Here is an 18,475-nt window from a genome sequence, read left to right as displayed (position 1 = left end):
TTTTACTAGTTCACAGCTTTTGGCAAATTTCTCTCTTCATGTTACATTGATGTAGTTGTTTGTAATGCGAGTGAAAGATTACAGCTTATGCAACAGATGCATACACTGACTATACTCAGTAAAATGCTGTTATATTTGAAAGTGTTTAAATCTGGTTATATAAGGTTTGTGTATGTTTTCTTTTTTTGGGGGGGGGGCTAAAGGAAAAGGGGTGTGATATGACACTTAATGTTTCTGTGGATGTCTTTCTTCCACTTCAGACCCATGCTGAGGAGACCTTGGCTAAAGCAGACACTGCCTTGAGACAAAAGGAGGTTGAGCTGTCCAAGCTCAAGGAAGAACATCAGGCTCTGAGGACAGAGCTGACTGCACTGAGACAGGGTCTGAGTACCAGTACAGAAAGGGCTGAAAAACTGCATGAGGAAGTTCAGGTGGGAATCGGAGTGGACCACACATTATCAGATAAGATGTATAGTGGTTTTAATGTGGTGGTCTGAGTGCTTGAAGCTTGACTGCTGCGTTTTAATGTCACAATTTCTCTGGCAGACCAAAGATCGTGCTCTCATTGACCTTGAAGCGGACAACCAACAACTGAAGGCAGAACTTCAAAGCGTTCAGGAGGACTTGGCTGCACAGGAGGAGGAATTGGCCTATCAGCAGAGAGAGCTGCAGCAGCTCCGACAGCAGGGCCAACAGGACACACTTCAGGGATACCCACATAAGGGTGAGCACTAAATAAGTCTTTGCACTGATTGTGTGAGGGTAAATATTGATTTATGATTATGTGCAAGCCTATAAAAAGCAATGACAATGGAAATCTATTTGACCTAGCCTTTTATGTTTACAAGGAACAGTGGAATTTGGGTTTTAAAATAAGAAATGCAAACTTTGTTTAAAACATGATTTATAGAGCCCCCTGAACGTTTTAACAGAAACATGTTCTCATACTGATCTTTTTTTCTTTTCTTTCGCTGTCAGATATTTCTGTCGGAGCTTTCGAGGACATTGTGTCTCACCACGAAGACTCTCTGAGCTCTCCGGAGGTTTTAAGAAGACTCGAGTGCTCTGAGGACCGAATCCTTGAACGTTTCCACACCTCTGAGCTCAGTGGCTTGAATAACACAGGCCTGGACCTCCCCCAGGTCAAACCCTCTCCCAGGGTTGTAATGGAGCCTCCTTCACACTCCAGGACGATCACCCCAGACCCAGCTACACAGAGTTCCCACTCGCCACGCTCTGTGTCAGTGTCTGAGAACTACTCCATCCTCGATTCACTGGATGCCGATAAAGTATGTAGTTCGAGCTCAGATATGTAAACCATGTGTTCATTTCTTTTGGTTTCAGTTCTCACTCAGATTATTATGTTTTCTTGTTCACAGGTACGTGAATTGGAAGGACTTGACCTAACGACTCCTTCCTCACCACTTGGCTCCACCTCTTCCTTGTCGGCACCTGAATGGGCCAGTGACGGATATGGCAGCAGTGAGTATTTCCACACCTGTGACTTGTGAGGATTTTGAGTCACTTTTATATCTGGATATTCTGCATAAAGGCAGCTGAACGTCGCTGTTCTCCTCTTATTCAGATGTGAGTTCAGAACTGGGTGCTAGGCTGAGACTGGAGTTGGAGCAGACTGAGAGACTGGATGCTCAGTTTATTGAGTACCTCCGCTGTAGAGGAGTTGACCCCACCGCTAACACGGACAGTGCTGCGGGCAGTATGAGCTATAGTGATGATCTGTTGTCACCTGAGCTTCAGGTAGGCTTCACACACATTTGATAAACATGTTAAACTAACAAAAAGCCAGATTTTTCTTCACTTCACTTTCTTCACGCAGGGACTGTTGAAGAAAGTTTATCAAGAAAGCTGCAGAATTCTGACCTTGTCTCAGCGTCGTGTCAATCCATCAGCACAGTCTCATGTGTTGGACTTAAAAGCCTGCTCACTGAGTCTGTCGCAGCATCATGCTGAAGATGGCTCTGCTGTACTGCACCACCAAGATAAATCATCTAATCCTCCCATGAGCTGGCAGCAGGAGAAGAGGGCATTGCAGGAGACTGTGATTGCACTCAGAGAGCTGCTCTGTCGAATGGCACAAAGACACTCCCAAGTGAGTTTCAAGCGCTGGTTCAAAATTTCTTCTATTTAAAGGATAATTTGTTTTAAATCGGTTATTGGCATGAAGATATTATTTTTCATTCAGGTGTAAGATGAGTTTAACTTAACATGGTGCATTAACTTACCTTGTATCTGTATAAATCTTTTTTTTTTTTTTCACCATCTTTCTCAGACTGATGACAGAGTTGACAGTAACTGGCACAGAGATCAATTGCAGACTGAACGACGGGATGAATCCCAACTGAGGGCAGAGCTGGAGGAGAGCCAGAAACAACTCAAATGTGCACATGACGCTCAGCAAGAGCAGAAGAACAAAACGATGTCGCTCAGGTATGTATTACCTGCTCAGAATACAGGCACTTAAACAGGCCTCCCCTGTGAATCAGCATTTTGCAAATCAGATGGGTTTCAACTTCATTGTTGAGGCATGTTAAAGGGCCCCTTTCCTAAACTTTTTTTTTTTTTTAATGTTTTAGTCTAAATGTAACTATGGTAAAGTTGGAAATGACCAATTTTCTTCAGGCTGACGATAGAAGAGGCTGAGGAAGCTTTGAGGAGAGAGCAGGCCAGAGTGTGTGAGCTTCAACAAGAACTGGAGCAGGAGAGGGCTCTAAGTCTGCGTAAAGGAAGGGAGGAGGAGGAAAGGAGAGAGGTAAGAGAGCACTAAAAATGGACACTACTAAAATTTTCTATTCGTACAGAAAACTTCAGTTCGCTACATTTGTAACATCACTACCCAATGTTTGTGTTTTTATGCAATGTACTCTGTCTAGAATGTACAGGTGTCTTCTGAGAAGCTGAGGTCAGAGGTCATGTCTCTAAAGGGGCAGGTGGAGCAGGAAAGGGTGGCCTGTAGCAACCTGAGACAAGAACTTCAGATTGAACAGTCCCGCTGTTTGCTGCTAGAGAAACGCCTGGAGGACACTCAGAAGGAGCTAGAAGATGAACGCAAACGTTCTTCCCAGCAACAAGAGCTCAGCTTGCAAGAAAAGACTCGTCAGGAGCTCCTGCTGACTGAAGCAGAAACTCGCTTGACTGAAATTCACTCGAAGCTTGCAGATTCTCACAGGAAGCTTGATGAAGAGCAAGACCGCTGCTCCAGGCAGGTGGATGAGCTCAGCCGTAGACATGATGCCGACGCTGCAAGAGACAGGAAGTTCATCTCGGACTTGCGCTCCCAGCTAGAGCAAGAGCGAAGGCAAGGGGAGGAGTTGGCAGCTGTGGCGGACAGACTGAGGGCAGAGTTACTACAGAGCAGGAGGCGATGGGAAGAAGAGGACAGAACGAGGAGGGAGGAGCTTCAGAAGGAGCAGGAAGCAGCCACCCGAAATCGTATCACAATTGAGACTCTGAAGGAGCAGAAACAGGAAGCAAACCAGGCTTTAGAGGTGGAGCGAGAGCAGTCCAGGCGCCAAGGGGTGGAACTCGCAGAGCTGAAGGAGAGACTCCGAGTGCTGAAGGACAAAGAGAGGGAGAGGGAGGAGCAGTGGGAAAGGGAAAAGAGGAAGGAGATGCAAGAGCAGATGGAAAGAGAGAGGCGACAGGAGAGGATCAACAGCAAACTGGTAAGATGCATCAGCCCAAATCTTCTCTAGTGTACTCACTGCCTATGCAAATCCATACAGACACATCATTGTGAACATTTCTGACTTTAGTGTGAGTTGGAGTTGTTGAGGCAGCAGGACCAGCAGCGTATGCAGGAGCTGCAGCGCACTCTGGCAGAGCTGGAAAGAGACGAGAGAGAGATGGCTGCTCAGCGCCTGTCTGGACAAACAGCGGGACAACAACGCGAAGCTGAACCTTTCCAGCACCCCCACACCAACCTCCATACTGATGGTGGCCAGGCAGGAGTGTTAAAGCAGCACCAGCAGGTATTCAAGTGCTTTAATCCCTATGAGGAATCCAAACTATTGTGACAAAGTTTTTCATTAGGATTACATTTTAGCACATGTAATCATTGCTAAATGAACTTTTTCTCACCTTAGACGCCGTCCAAGTCGTCTTCCAACCTGTTGGAGACGTTACTGAAGGAGAACTCTGAGTTGACAGAGCGTGTGACATCACTGAGCCAGGAGAGGGCCACTCTCAAACACAAACTCACCTGCCTGGAGCGACAACTGCGCCGCACAGAGAATGAGCTCGCCAAGGTCACCGCGGAAACCGAAAATAGGCCTGTCTACGACATATCCAGCCAGAGCAAGGTCAGTAGGCAGCACATCAGGATAAATTAGGGGTGTAATAACCATTTTTGCAACAGCTTTTCAAGAACAGATATTGACTCCAAAGGACCTAATTGCCATTTCTGGCTTCGCTGTACGCTGTTGGTTGTATAGGGATGAAATGTTGACAGCGTTTGCTTGATTTGCAGCTTCAGCGTTACTATGAGCGCTACCTGCGAGCTGAGAGCTTCAGGAAAGCTCTGGTGTACCAGAAGCGTTACTTGCTGCTGCTGATAGGAGGATTCCAGGAGTGTGAACAAGCCACGCTGTGTCTTATCGCTCACATGGGAGCTCGACCCTCACCCCCAGTCTCCTCCAAGCGTAGACCCCTCGGACGATTTAGGGCTGCAGTGCAAGTCATAATTGCGGTCTCAAGGTAAGAAATGTATCATCATATACATATTAGTTGTATTCCCTAGAAGGCAGAGATTATTAGTTAATTCCATGCACTTTTTCAGAATGAGGTTCCTGACGAGGAAATGGCAGAAAGCAATCCGAAGATTATCAACTGGGGTTGTCAATGGGCATGCTCCAGGTCAGCTCTGTCTACATAGTTTAGACTTGCGTGTATTATCCAAGTGAGTATGAGTGCATAGGTAATTTAATTTTATTGTTCCTGGCAGGGCCTAAAGCTGAAGTTTTAAGGCAGCAGCAGCCAAGATCAAATTCTGACCCGACGCAGATCCGAGACAGCAGCGCCATCTACATAGACACTCTGTCAGCGCTCGTCCCACCCAGCAAATCGCCCTTCAGGCTGCGCCACAGGTTTGGCCTCGCTTAGCAGATTTTATTAGAAACTGATATGATTCAATTAGTTTTTAGGTTTTTTTTCGTCTTCTTAAATACGCTTTCTACACTCTTCAGGTCACACTCCAGTACCCCTTTGGCCTCTGTACAATCAGGTGGAACAGCTCAGGATCCAGAACAATCCCTGACAGAATATATCCGTCATCTAGAGAAAGTCCAGCAGCGGTTGGTGGGAGCCAAGCAAGGCGAGTAGCATTTAGAATACGAAAGAGGGGAGAGGGGGGGGGGGTTATAAGGTATTCACTGCGAACACAGGGTGTATCCCTAATGGTAAGTTCATTGGTTTACAGGTGGGAACACTGTTGCTGTATGTCTGCTTGGCCATAGCAAACCATGACAGATTGAGCAGTGCACAGGCTTGAGAGAAAACACTGTGGTGATGGTCTTCAAACAGCTCAACACTGACAGCATTGGGTTTGCCTTATTGAGCACAATTTAAGGGGTTCTGAACACTTAATTTATTTGAATATCAAACTGGAAGATGTTTCAGGGCACTGGGATATAGCACTTGTACCAGCATCAGACTACACAATAGTAGCCTAGGAATGGCCCAAGTGTACTTTCAGTACACTCTAAAGAACACAAGATAATACTTGTAAACATGGAAAAGGGAGGAAAGAGTCACACAATCATCTCTCTTGGAAGTGCCCTAAACCAAATTAACCAACCAGCCACGAGACGGCTTTACTGACAAGTGACTAAATTGTATCGGGCTCTTTAAAATGACTTTCAGCTGCTCCCTGGTCACCACAGCAGGTTGCTCCACATGTTTGATTTGGCAAGGTTTTATGCCAGATGCCCTTCCCCGACATAACCCTGAAGGAGTTATGCCGGGGAGCTTTTGCCTGGGAAGCAAAAGCTTGCTGGTTCTCTACATAAAGGAGACCATGTTGGGCTTTTTGCATATATAAATGCACTTTGTGCTGTTGAAGAAACTCCCAGGTACCTGAAAATTCTGTTAAAATGTATTGCAGGCATGAGCATTCTAGTCTGCTTTGTCTGCCATTGAAAGAATTTGTGAATCTGACTGTGTGACTTAGCAACCCTCTAAAAAGATAAATGTTGTGTGAGCTGATCCTGGTGCTTCATGCATGTCTCCTAAATAAATCACCCTGTTTCTGGGAGATGTTTCCTATGCATTTTTATAGCCATTAGTCTGGTGCAAGTCAGTTAACCATTCAGATATAGATAGATAGATAGATAGATAGATAGATAGATAGATAGATATATTTATTATTATTATTAATTTTTTTTTTTTTTTTTTTTTTTTCTTCTTCTCTCCCCCCCCCCCCGGGACCATACTGGTTTAAAAAAATGAAATAAAATTGTTTCCACATCCCACAAAACCTGTGCTCTATCATCTTCCAACCTAGTAAACAAGACTCATTTATCCCCACCCCCCAAAGAGGAAAGGAAACTACAGTCACCCTGTTCCCCTGATATGATTGGTTATCGGCAGCACTGGCTGCAAGAGAACGGGACTTGGCTGTACCTGAGCTGCTTGTCGCCCCTTTACCTATATGGGCCAGGTGAGTGTGAGTGTAACACACTCACTCCACTGAAGGACAAAGTAGCACAGTGCTCAGGGACTGACTTGTCACTAGTCACCGAGCACAGTCTATTACAGGGGATAACTTTGGTCTGGAAATGTACATGTCCTGCAGGGTTGTTCTATAAAATTGAATTCAAACGTATTAAATAATAATTTTTGAGAGACATGTCATGTGGTGTGCTGTGAGATCTGGCTGTCAATGCAGTGAGAAGCTAAGCTGTCAGAAATGTGATACTGAGGCATGATGATGCCATAATAAGTGATGATTCAAGATTTAAACCGTGGCTGAGCACATGGCAGAGCTTCCTGTCAACACGGTGAACGAGTTGAATGCATCTGGAAAAGTAGAACAAAGGAGGTACATAGTTACATCGAGTACAATGTCTGAAGCCCAGGTGGCTCTGTATGTGTGAAGAAAAGAGGTTAAGCTGGTGCAGTAGATGCATAACGTGGATGCAAAACCCTGCAGAGCATGAAGTCACTGAGTGGAATAGTTTATTCCATTTCAGCTACATTTGTTTTTATGTCTTGTTTTATTTAACTTTGTTTGTGTAAATGTTGAACTGTTTTGAGGTGCACTCTGAAATTTTGAGGGAATAGTGGCACATGCTCATCTACTTATCTCATAACTTTCGCCATCAATGCTCCTGTGCCTTACTGCTTTTAGTCTTAGAGCTAGAGATGCAGTTCTCTAACAAGAATTATGTCAGTGCTATTTTTCAGTACATTGTCATAATTTTAAAAGTCAAGTATTTTGTTTATTAACTAGTTGGAAAACTACTAAATAACTACTACGTTTACTGAAAGGAACTTCTAGTCAAGACCATTTTAAACTTTAGCTTGGTTCCTGTTTATGTAAGGTGCCAGTTTTGTTGCTGCATCTAATTTTTCTTCTTCTCCCCTTTCTGTAGGTTCATCTGGTCTCCTGCCTGATCCAAAGTAGCCTGAAATCTAAAGACTGAATCTGCCTGCATATTGTTTCAAAACTGCTCATGCCTTACATCTTGTAGAAATGTATAGAAATTATAAGTTTCCTGACTTTTATACTAAATTATTTTTTAATTATTTTTGGAGGGTAATTTTTCTATCCTGTGTACTGCCAATATTTTGAAAGTCACTCTTTATACACTGTTTCTCAAACACTGTTTGCTTTTTTTGTGCTCTGTAAATGGTGTTAATGTTCTCCACACGTGTTACTAAATGCACTAGTTTTATACTCTAAGTCTAAGATCTGTGCTAAACTTGTGCACCATTATAAAATGTAAACCACGTCCATGTTGTTTTTATCATAAAGTAAATAAAGTGTGACTATGAACCAGATGGAGTGTTTCTTGCAAAATCTCAAAACACAGGTATCCTGATAAATATTGAACAATGGCGGGGTGTTTTAGTTCTGTTTGTAGTCCACTGTTAGGCTTAATAAAGAGTTGATTTAAAACAGGAAGTTTTTAGTGCACAGAGTAAAGCAGTGAGCATTTTGGTATACTAAAGCTGTACAAAGGTAAATCCAGTCAGTAAGGAACTTCTAATTGGGTAGTTTTATTTTTGGTCTCTTTACATTTTCTACAAAAATAGGGATTTTTAAATACACATTATTACATTAGTAACAGAAACATCAGCCACTAAATCAACTATTAATGACAGCCACATTTGAGAGAGGTTAGAATACTGAGGTATTTGGGATTTTTTTTTAATTTTTTTTCCGTATGCTGATTTAGTATTATGTAACAAAGAATGGACCTATGCTAGAGGTTTGCTGTCAGCTTTGTAAGAAGTAAATAACGCTGAAATTGGTTTCATTTAATCTAAATCACAATCTTTAAATAAATCTAAAGAAATCCATGCTCTAACTTCTCCCACTTGCTCTCCTAATGAGAAAGCTGCCAAAGATACCACTCCGTGATCAGGGGTTCGTTTGTTTATTATCTCCGCCACGATGCTTTATGTTTAGTATTTTATCTGTCGTCTTTAGACTTTACACTTTAGAACACCGCCCACTCGTTTTGTTTTGGTGTGTAAAACGTTTGCCCTTCGCAGAACGTCAACACGGAATGACGGACGTTGTTGGCGTTTCAGCACAGCGACGCTAATGCTAAGCTAAGCTAATGGTGGGCGGTGTGTCGTAGATTGCGGTTTGACATCTTGCCTGTGGAGAAATAGTCCTGGACCGCATTGAAAACGTCGTTACAATTTTCTCGTATTTGTCTGGGATGTATGGATGGATACTTGGCGGATTCTCGTCGCTGTTTGAGCCCATTACGGGGCAAAACCCCACGGAGTGGCCTGGGAAAGGTAGCGTTAGCGCAGAGGTACCCACGCGACCAGGCGTAAAAACAGCAGCTTGGCGGCAGGAGAGTCACTGCAGACCCGCTAAACGGAACTACCAGAGGTCGGTGATTGAAAATGGTCTATATTTTTTTCAGTCCTAAATAGTTCACACTTCGTTGGCCATTTAATCATTTGTTTGGATTGTTGAGGGCAGTCATTCACCCTTCCAGCTAGCTAACATTAAGTTTTGAGTTAACTTTAGATGGAATTTGTTTATTCACAGCAGGTGAATTTTAAAAAACTATTTTACTGAAGTTTGCTGACAGTATGTTTATAACGGTGTCAGTGGACACCCACATCACATTTAATATCAAGTACACTCATAGCGAAAGCGGAAGTAGTCTAAAACAAACTATTATGACCGTTCCAATATTAACTTATTTTTGTTTAAAATCCTATTTAAATCCAGTAGCTTGCTACTGTAGCACAGCACGGCAGACTTGAGAGTAATTTTAACTGATTTTGTAAGCCTGCTGGTAAAGGTCGCCCAATGATATCTGCATGGTTTTGTTTGGGTTCAGGCAGCACAGTCAGCAGTTTGTATATACTATCAGTACACAAACAAGCTCTAGAAAGACTGGAAAAGAAACAAATACAGTGGCATCATTGTAAATTTTGTTGGTAGAAAAAAGTATATGTTAAACTCTGAGAATTTGATACATTTTTTTTCTTGAAATGTATTTTTGTAATTTGTGAATGGACGTAAATGCGTAATTTAGTCAAAGTATTTTAAAATTTAGCAGCAAAGCACCTCCCACAGTGGGAGTAGTTAGTGATCACTCCAAGCTACCAGTATGCAGAACAAGATTTATACAGTCCTCTTTTACAGTTAAAGGTCTGTCTCAAGAAATGGGTCTTTTCTTGCTGTTTTCTTCATTATGTTTTTTTTATGATTGTACTGACAGGTTGTGGCTTAAAAACCTAACTGGGGCCAATGCCTGCAAATTAGCTGTAGCTAGAATTCCTGTGTACATAGCATTGGTTGCATTTTATATGAATGCATCATTGCTAATATGTATGGTCACTGGTATATAAATAAAAGTGCTAATGAATAAATTCAAAACCCTTGTTTCAGTTTCTCAAACATTTGTTGATGCAAATTGTGTCTTTATCTCATAGAAAGTGCATATCTTTGGGTTTTGTGCAAATATATTGATGTTTGAACTCGTCACTTTGGGCTGTCCAAATCTGCGATGGCCTTTGGAACTATTGCCAAATTACCTCCAGGTTAATGGATGTTAAACCCTTGTTAGAATTCAAGAAGAACACAAAAAGAAATCCCCTCATAATTAATAGCTACATTTCCTCTGCGCTTTTATTCACAAAAGGTTGCCACAGCTGGTAGCGTGAGATTTATTATTATTATTTTTTTAAATCTCTTTGCAAGATTATGTATTTTTGAAAACCACTCATTTCGAACCATTTTCTGTTATTACAGCGTGCATGTTGCAGAGAGTGTTTGCCAGAGTGAGCAAGTCGAAGTGAAAAGACGCAAAAGAGGTTTGTTAGAATATAAAACTGCTTAATATTTTTTGCTTCCTGACGTGGAATTCGGTGATCGTGATTTGTGGTGTCCTGTCTTTCAGATGTCGTCATCAGCTTCATGAAGAAGACTGTGGCTCGGGTAGCAGGTTTACTCAGACTGCGGAAATCACTGACGAGGTGTGAGAAGCCCAGATCTCATGAAGAAACACAGGTGAGTGCCCCGTCTGTGCTTCAGACGCATACATTTGGTATTGTTTGCTACAGTGTATCAGAGTTCATCGAATAGACAAGTACTGTAATGACTGGGAGTTCTAAGCTGAGGTGTAATGATAGGTAGACACACACCACTTCTTAGGGCGTTTTCACAGCTACTCTAAGGAGCTTGGAAAGAACAGCGTCTACACTTCTTTAAGTTGCTTCAAGATGTTTCACCTCTCATCCGAAAAGCTTCTTCAGTTCTAGGGTCAAAGGGTGGAGAGTCCCAGATGTAAGCCCCGTGGGAGTGTCCCCCAAGAGGGACAATGATCCTCTACCTAGTCAGACGACTCAAGGTGTTAAGATGGGTGTAGGTCACAATCAGCCAAGGTTTCGGGTGAGGTCATTGTGAAACCTAACCTAACCCCACCCTGTCATGTGATTTCCTGAGGTTAGATGGCCCAGGATGTGAGTAGGCGTTAAGGCGTCTGGGAAGGGATCTCAGAACTGGATTATAGATGGCAGACAGTTGGTGCCGTAAGCAACCGCCTCTGTTCAAAGGTGGTCGTTCACAGTGGACGTAAATGGCTTCTTTCACTCCTCTTTCAAACCATCTGTCTTCTCTGTCCAAAATGTGAACATTGTCATCCTCGAAAGAGTGACCTTTTTCTTTTAGATGTACAGTAGATAGACAGCCGAGTCTTGTCCCATGGAGGTGGCTCTTCTTTCCAAGCTCCTTGAAGTACGATGACCTGGATGTCTGAGAACCTTTACAGACAAAAAAAAATGTCCCATAAGCCTTGCATTCTGGGATGCAGCAAGGTACTATAGATGTGCAGAGGGTCTGTACAGGCTAGCAACTAGCTGTGAAATGAATGTCAAGTCTCCATGTTGTCAAATAATCCAGAACACAGGCCCTTCTTCCTGTATTTACTTTTGTTGCTCCCACCCCAGACACATCTGGCCAATAGGACAGAACATTCTCACATGGTTTGTAGTCACGCATATTGGTTCACTTGGAGCTCACTCAGATTTTCTATGTGAAAACAAACCAAATCACAGGGAAAAGCTACAAGTTAACAAACTCATCAAGTGATTCGGACCTTTATGGAGGAGCGATTATGGCTAATTTAGGCAAAACAACACTTTAAGTCTTTTGGGAGTCTCTTTGTGAGATGTGATGCATACTACATGTGCTGCTTTATCCATGTGGATACATACAGTTTCATAGCTAACTTTATTTATCCGTGTAACTCTCTGTAATTCCATTGAATTTCCTCTGTTGATCCAGCCTGTCGCTCTAATGGGCATAGATGAGCTCCACACCTCATGGCTGAACAGTACTGAATGGAGAATGGGTAAGCGAAGATGGACCTTTTAGTGCACAATTCATGATTATACTCACGTCACTGTGTTTCAACCAAGCTTGTCAGTGCAGAATGATCTCATCCTTATACCCAATGTCATTTGTTTTGATGTTCTTTCTTCAAAGATAAACCAGTAGCTGGAGGTAATGAGAGTCAGGGAAAGAATCCTTTTCAGAGCTCTTTACCTCCTTTAATGAGGAAATACAGGCAAGTGATTCAGTACTGGAGATTTATGTAAAGTACAAGTCATCCAGTACCTTTTTTTTAGCCTTTGTGCTTGCAGTCTTCAGGCTGTTCTTTTTCTTTTATGTTACCACCTATTGAAAACGGGTCCCATGCTAATCTACCTCCCTCTTTTTATTTTAATCCAGTGGGACAACGCTCCCTGTAGGGCTTCCAGACAGAGCAAAGGACAGGGAGAGGAGAGGATCCCTCCAGCTGCTGTCCTCAAGGCCTGTGCTCAGGGTGGGAAATGCTTATCCTGACCCAACATGCAATGGCTTTGGACACAACCGCTGCTACAAGCCCAGTCTTACTGTGGAAGAGGTAAATTAGTCAGTTATTTGTATATATGAAAATATACTTAAATTCCACTTTTCCCCACCTCACAGTGCCAATAATCAAACTTTAAAAGTATGAACCTCTGCACGTTCATTTCTGATATTTTTGGTGTCTTCAGGCCATAAAGCAGAATAATAAGGAGCACTACAGGCGGCTGCTGGAGATGGTGACAGAGAAATACAGCAAAAGCCAGCCACTACCTTTTAACCAATCAAAACCACAAGAGTTAGTATTAGCTTTGATTTTTATGTGTTTTTTTTTTTCTTTTCATTTTAATATTTCCATTGGCCATGAGCTAATAAGTGGCTTATTTTGTATTTATCCTCAGAGATCCGTTGTCACAGGTTGATCACAAAACTGCTGCTTCAGTAAAAACTTTTGAATCAGTACACAGGAAGACGGGACAGATAGGTGGGGCACTCGGCTATCCATTACAGACAAAGCTGATTTGTTTTTATTCATTGTTGACGATTACAACTAATTGCAGATTGTTATTAGTTTAACTTCACCCTTTTTTGTAATCTATAAATAATTTTGTCAATAACACATGATCAAATATCAATTAATGAATATAATTCTTTTGTAAGGTTACAAGTGGTTTTTACTTGAAAAAACAACTTTAACAATCACAGAATTGTCCAGATACTTAGTTGGGGGGGATGGTGTGTTGATTAAATCATGACTGTTTGATCTCTGGTTTATTTGTAATATTTTATTAGAATAAATAAAGCCTTTCATATCACACAGTCACTTCACCCAAAGTAGGTTTAAATGCATGTATACATATTGATCAGTAAACATGTTGCAGTGACTCTTCTGTTCATGGTTTATGGTTTATTTCACAGCTGCTGCAAGTCTATTTACATGGAGAAATGCATCTGCGGCTAACGACAGGTTGGTGCGGTGCTATTTTTATTTAAACGACTGCGTCATGCATAACGAGGAATGATTGCTTTAACTTCTTTTATGCGACTCGTCTTCAGCAGGGGGAGTTTCACCTTTAGTAAGCCAATTAGTGGACCCTTTGAGGACCCACAGCCTGTTGGATATATAAAGGTAGTCACTCCTCCTCTTCTCTGACATGCCACAGCATGGATACGAGTCTGTCCTGTCCATAATCTTGACCTGTGTTGCAGCAGAAACATCCAGCAGATTTGGATCTTTCTACAGAGGTAGCTACTCGCCTCAACCTCGTGGACAGAGACGCTCCTGCTGTCGGTCTGCCTGACACACATTCTGCACATACAAGGCACAGTGAGGAAGACATACCCAGACTGACCAAGGTAAGAGTCTGTGTTTAATGTGGACTTTTTATGCTGAGATTATTTATTTATTTATTTTTAATGTGTATATTGTCTGTGTGTGTGTAGGAAATGGCAGCAGAGGTGAGTGGAGCTTTGGCTCAAAGTGATCCCAACCGTGTCCTGAGTGCAGCTTTCAAACTTCGCATCACACAGCGAGACCTGGGTACACTACAAGAAGGCAGCTGGCTCAACGATGAGGTGAGAAAGTAGAAATGCTGGAAAGGTTTTTAAATAGAATAAATTTCATGGTTATTTTAGACAGTTATTTAATCTAAAAGCTCTTGAAAACTTCACAAAAAAGTACACAGCACAAAAAGTCAAAAACAGGACAAGAGCAAGTTTTGCACAAAAACAATGGAGGAAACAATCATGTCTGTATTTACCTTGATTTTCTTGTTTTCATAATTGTTAGATAATTGTTGTTAGTTAATGTGAGTGCTTGATTTTTATTGTGTGACGCATAATTTTATTTATCACGCCCAGGCCAGGCAGCCTTATAAGGCACCAGTGACAAAGGAGCTGAGCCAGTGGACTAACTAGATATTCTTTATTAATCATAGGGGCAGTACAAAAGAAGGTGTAATTCATTCTCAACCTCTCATAATCCCCATAGCCTCTTGCCATCCTAGAGTTCAACAGTGATGTTTGGCATAATTTGAATACATCTTCACAATTTTGGCGTTAACAAAATATCTTAAGTATTTGTCTTATATGTTTATCTTTCTTCAAATTTGATTCACATTGCTACTAAAATGTCATTGTAGAGATACTGTAGTGGTTCAGCTTCCTCAAAAACACCAAAGAGCTCCACAGCATTCTTTAAATCCCTGTTTTTTGCAGCATAATTTAATATAGAGTTATCACATGCATCATGCATTTGTGTCCTAAGAAAAACCCAACATGTCAGCTAAATCTAGCAGCTTCATAGTTCGTAAATGCATCAAGATATTTGTGTCTGATCCAGTGTTACAGGCCAGAGGTTTCTTGCTTCTTAGTGTGCCTTTTTTCCCTAAAATTAAAATTCTTACTTATTTAATTATGTTTGTAGCTGACCATCATCTATAGCACTAGCTGTTTAATACATTTAATGTCTTACAAATTATCTTCAGACTCAACCAGTATGGTAATATCATCTGCATACAATCAAATGCCCAGGGCGAAATCACCCATATAAATTGGATTCCTTAATTCTAAGAGCTAAATAAATTGTACACAGGGTAGGAGAAAGAACATCACCTTAATGCCAAAGAGTGTTAAACCAACCAGTATGCATATTATTAATTAATTGCATGTATAAATACTAATTTATGTTATTTTGTTGTAAATGTTTTGTTAAAAAAAAGCTGTAGACTCAGATTATTCAATGTGTGTCTTTAATGAGTGTTTATGTATGGCATGTTTTATATTACAATTTTTGTGTTCTCCACCAAGGTGATGAACTTCTACCTTTCCCTGATTATGGAGCGAAGCTCTGGTGAAGCAGGGCGATTAAAAGTCTACTCCTTCAGCACCTTCTTCTTCCCAAAGCTGAGGGGTGGAGGAGGCGGGCAGGCTGGAGGACACGCTGCTGTGAAGCGCTGGACCAAAGCTGTCGACCTCTTCACGTTTGACCTCATTCTGGTCCCTCTGCATCTAGGCGTCCACTGGGCATTGGCTGTGAGTCACTTTGGATCTACCAGTTTTTGACTTGCTCTGCCTAAAAATACCTGTAATATTGCAAAGGCTCACTCTGTACATCTAAACTGTGATCAGTATTTTTGCCAGTCATTGTCACAAATCAAATGTTTGCACTGTTTTTATTCCAGAGAAGCAGAAGTGCACATTTTAATCGCCCACCTTTTTCTTTGCAGGTGATAGATTTTCGGTCAAAGACAGTGAAGTCTTATGACTCGATGGGCCGGAGACACGATGACATCTCGAGTCTTTTACTGTGAGTCGTCAATTTTCTCTTAAGCTCCATTTTACTGGCTACGTTAGACATGTTTTCACTATAGATTTGTTTTTACTGAAGCATTATAAATGATGTAATTGTGCTGATTTTTCAGACTCTACCTTATAGAGGAGCACAAAGCAAAAAAGGGTAGAGAGCTCGACTGCACCAAATGGACTGTTGGAAGCTTGAAAGCTAGTGTAAGTCTGTGATGAATGAAGTAACACTTCAAATGTATTATTCCTCACAGTGAAATTAATGACTCTGTATTATGCATGTAGGAGATTCCCCAGCAGAAAAATGGAAGTGACTGCGGTGTTTTTGCCTGTAAATATGCTGACTATATCGCAAGAGGACAGCCCCTTACCTTTAAACAGGTGTGTATTCTGAAATCCCTGCCTTTCTTGGCACATTGCAGCATATCAGTGAATTGGTGTGAAACCATGTATGAAAGTCCAATTTAAATATACATATGAACAGATAACAAACGATATACGAATAACATCTGCTTCTTACTTTACAGTGCCACATGCCTCTCTTCAGGAAGTTGATGATTTGGGAAATTCTTCATCAGAAGCTGCTATAGAATAGAAGGGTCGCATCCATTGTTAATGGCCTACCAGAAGAGACTGAGTCAGTGGGAACAACCTCTCGTGTACAGTGACTACATGTGAAGTAAGAGAAGAATAAATGGGCCAAAGAAGTGGACTTTACCGACTGAGATCTAACCCAGTCTCGCTCTCCAGATCTGGAGTAACAAACACTAGTCTTAAGAGTTAATTGTTGCTTATCGTGTCAGGGACATGTAAACATTTTGTATTCTCTGAGTTGTAATTAGAGACAGTATTTGTAACAAGTGTGTGTCTTAAAGAAACTTTGGCACTACTGACTGAATGACTTGTTATTGATTGTGTTTCCTTATTGTTTGAAGTGCTGCTTGAAGTGCCTTAAGTCTTCTCACACTGAGCTCGGCATAGTTTTTTTTGTTTTTGTTTTTTTCCCTTCAGTTGGGAAATTTGTTATTTACAACCCAACAATCTAGGTGTAGTTTACCCCTCCCAGCTATGATCAGAGTGGACAGCAGATGACTGGGGTGAAACTTAATCTTTTTCTAAAAATATAGACAATGGCAATTAAAATACCTCCTCCAGACATTTGTCTGACAAAACGTGCATGATTGAGTGCTTGTCGTAATGACAAGATGTATGATTCCCGATTATTTATGACTGGATGAGTGTATTTTGGAGTGTCTGTGTATAGTTTTTTTTTTTTTCTTCATGACTGGAGTATTAATAGTTGTCTCTCCATATTTACCATAAAGCGCTGTTAGAGCTGTGAATCTGTTCAATAAGTATACTGCAGCAGGCTATTTAGGGCTGTTACAAAGACTCGAATTATAGTATACTCCATTTAAAAGACAAACTACTGTACACACATGCATGTTTGTGCTCATGTCTTTTTTCTTTTTCTTTTTTTTTTGCTAAAATAAAGTATTTCTCCTTTTTTTTTTTAAATTATGTATTGATTGATTTATCATTAGATTAAGTGAGATAAAGGCAAATAATCTGTGTCTGTGGACTGGATCAGCCACAAGAAAAGGTGTTGAGGGATATTAGGAAAAGTATTGCAAATATATAAGCCTGGAAAATGGAGGTTAGTATTAAAAAGAAATACAGAGATCTAATCGCAAAATAGTGTTTTTGCAATGTCCAAGGCATGTTAGGTTTTTAAATTTTTTTAAAGTCTTATGAAAATTAATCATCTCATTCATGAATATTAAGAACAGTGGTTTGATAAATTGTTTGTTCATAATAATAAAGCTGCTGTACAATAATTCTCTTTTCCTTTCCATCATTATAACACCAAATTTAATATAAATAAAAATTATTTCTCAGGAAACAGATTTTGATTTGTTAACCAAAAAGTCCGAGTTTGATTACAATCCCAAAACATGTTTTAAAGTTTAATAACAAGTGTTATTATTATTATTATTTTATTAAGACTGAAGTGTTTTCTCTTTAGGTGATAATAGGTAGAGTGAGCTCAGGTTGATCTTTAAAGAGATTTTTCCTTTTTAAGGTGAAGGAGAGAGCTTGGATGTAAATGTGCCCCTTATCAATTTGTATGTGTGGAAAATCTAATTTCCATACAATCTATATCATTTATATAAAACAACAGCTTCTGTGGTATCATCAAACACACTGAAAATTATTTTTATTACTGCATTTCAAAAAAATACTTCTCAGTAAATACATCATATTCAAGAAAATTCCCCTTTGAATCCAAATACCTCTCTCCACCAAGTTGCAATAATAAAGGGATTTTATAGGATTTTACAGGATAACTGAGGACTGAAACTGTGCTTATCATCGGATTAAACCTGGAAAGTTTAAAGGGTAATTTAGAAACACAAGTCAACAAGTCAAATTTAAATAGAAAATCTACTCCGACACATAATAAATATATTGGATATAATATAGTCACTCCGTTATATCGGAACCTCTTTTCGATTAGATTTTGCTAGCTCTTTTAGATTTTGCTAGATTTTATTGCCCCCTTTTGTAAGAAGTTGTTTTTCCAAATACAGTTCTACATTCCATTGATTAAGG

At 40.7% G+C, this 18,475-nt stretch overlaps 2 protein-coding genes across 3 annotated transcripts in view; both read left to right on the top strand.

The window, feature by feature from the left end:
- The window catches only part of pcnt (pericentrin), a 33,777-nt gene extending 25,881 nt beyond the window's left edge, over positions 1–7,896 (top strand). Inside the window, exons 46-61 of the mRNA XM_085342543.1 lie at positions 261–431; positions 547–724; positions 979–1,289; positions 1,380–1,482; positions 1,586–1,758; positions 1,838–2,110; positions 2,291–2,448; positions 2,641–2,770; positions 2,892–3,683; positions 3,774–3,989; positions 4,104–4,319; positions 4,487–4,713; positions 4,796–4,872; positions 4,961–5,102; positions 5,202–5,329; positions 7,608–7,896. Coding sequence (XP_085198669.1) covers positions 261–431; positions 547–724; positions 979–1,289; positions 1,380–1,482; positions 1,586–1,758; positions 1,838–2,110; positions 2,291–2,448; positions 2,641–2,770; positions 2,892–3,683; positions 3,774–3,989; positions 4,104–4,319; positions 4,487–4,713; positions 4,796–4,872; positions 4,961–5,102; positions 5,202–5,329; positions 7,608–7,639 — 3,327 coding nt within the window. The 3' untranslated portion in view covers positions 7,640–7,896. The remainder of the gene's footprint in view (positions 1–260; positions 432–546; positions 725–978; positions 1,290–1,379; positions 1,483–1,585; positions 1,759–1,837; positions 2,111–2,290; positions 2,449–2,640; positions 2,771–2,891; positions 3,684–3,773; positions 3,990–4,103; positions 4,320–4,486; positions 4,714–4,795; positions 4,873–4,960; positions 5,103–5,201; positions 5,330–7,607) is intronic.
- Positions 7,897–8,747: 851 nt separating this feature from the next.
- senp2 (SUMO specific peptidase 2) lies at positions 8,748–17,537 on the top strand. Of its 2 annotated transcripts, none has more exons than XM_085342585.1 (17): positions 8,748–9,085; positions 10,463–10,524; positions 10,611–10,720; positions 11,996–12,062; positions 12,197–12,278; positions 12,443–12,617; positions 12,751–12,857; positions 12,961–13,043; positions 13,478–13,526; positions 13,616–13,688; positions 13,772–13,915; positions 14,003–14,134; positions 15,368–15,592; positions 15,787–15,866; positions 15,982–16,066; positions 16,148–16,243; positions 16,390–17,537. In XM_085342585.1, exons 1-17 carry the CDS (start codon positions 8,907–8,909, stop codon positions 16,450–16,452), a joined length of 1,812 nt encoding a protein of 603 aa, XP_085198711.1. In that variant the 5' UTR covers positions 8,748–8,906; the 3' UTR covers positions 16,453–17,537. The 2 variants fall into 2 exon arrangements, with proteins under 2 accessions (XP_085198711.1, XP_085198710.1); XM_085342584.1 differs by having other exon boundaries at positions 13,769–13,915.
- The last annotated feature ends 938 nt before the right edge of the window (positions 17,538–18,475 follow it).

This window comes from Diplotaxodon limnothrissa, linkage group LG19 (assembly GCF_057381915.1).
Source record: "Diplotaxodon limnothrissa isolate DT_005_m linkage group LG19, D_limnothrissa_male_GT1.1, whole genome shotgun sequence".
Classification (NCBI taxonomy): domain Eukaryota; kingdom Metazoa; phylum Chordata; class Actinopteri; order Cichliformes; family Cichlidae; genus Diplotaxodon; species Diplotaxodon limnothrissa.
The sequence above is the reverse complement of the archived record's forward strand: the minus strand, read 5'-3'. Positions and strand labels throughout refer to the sequence as shown.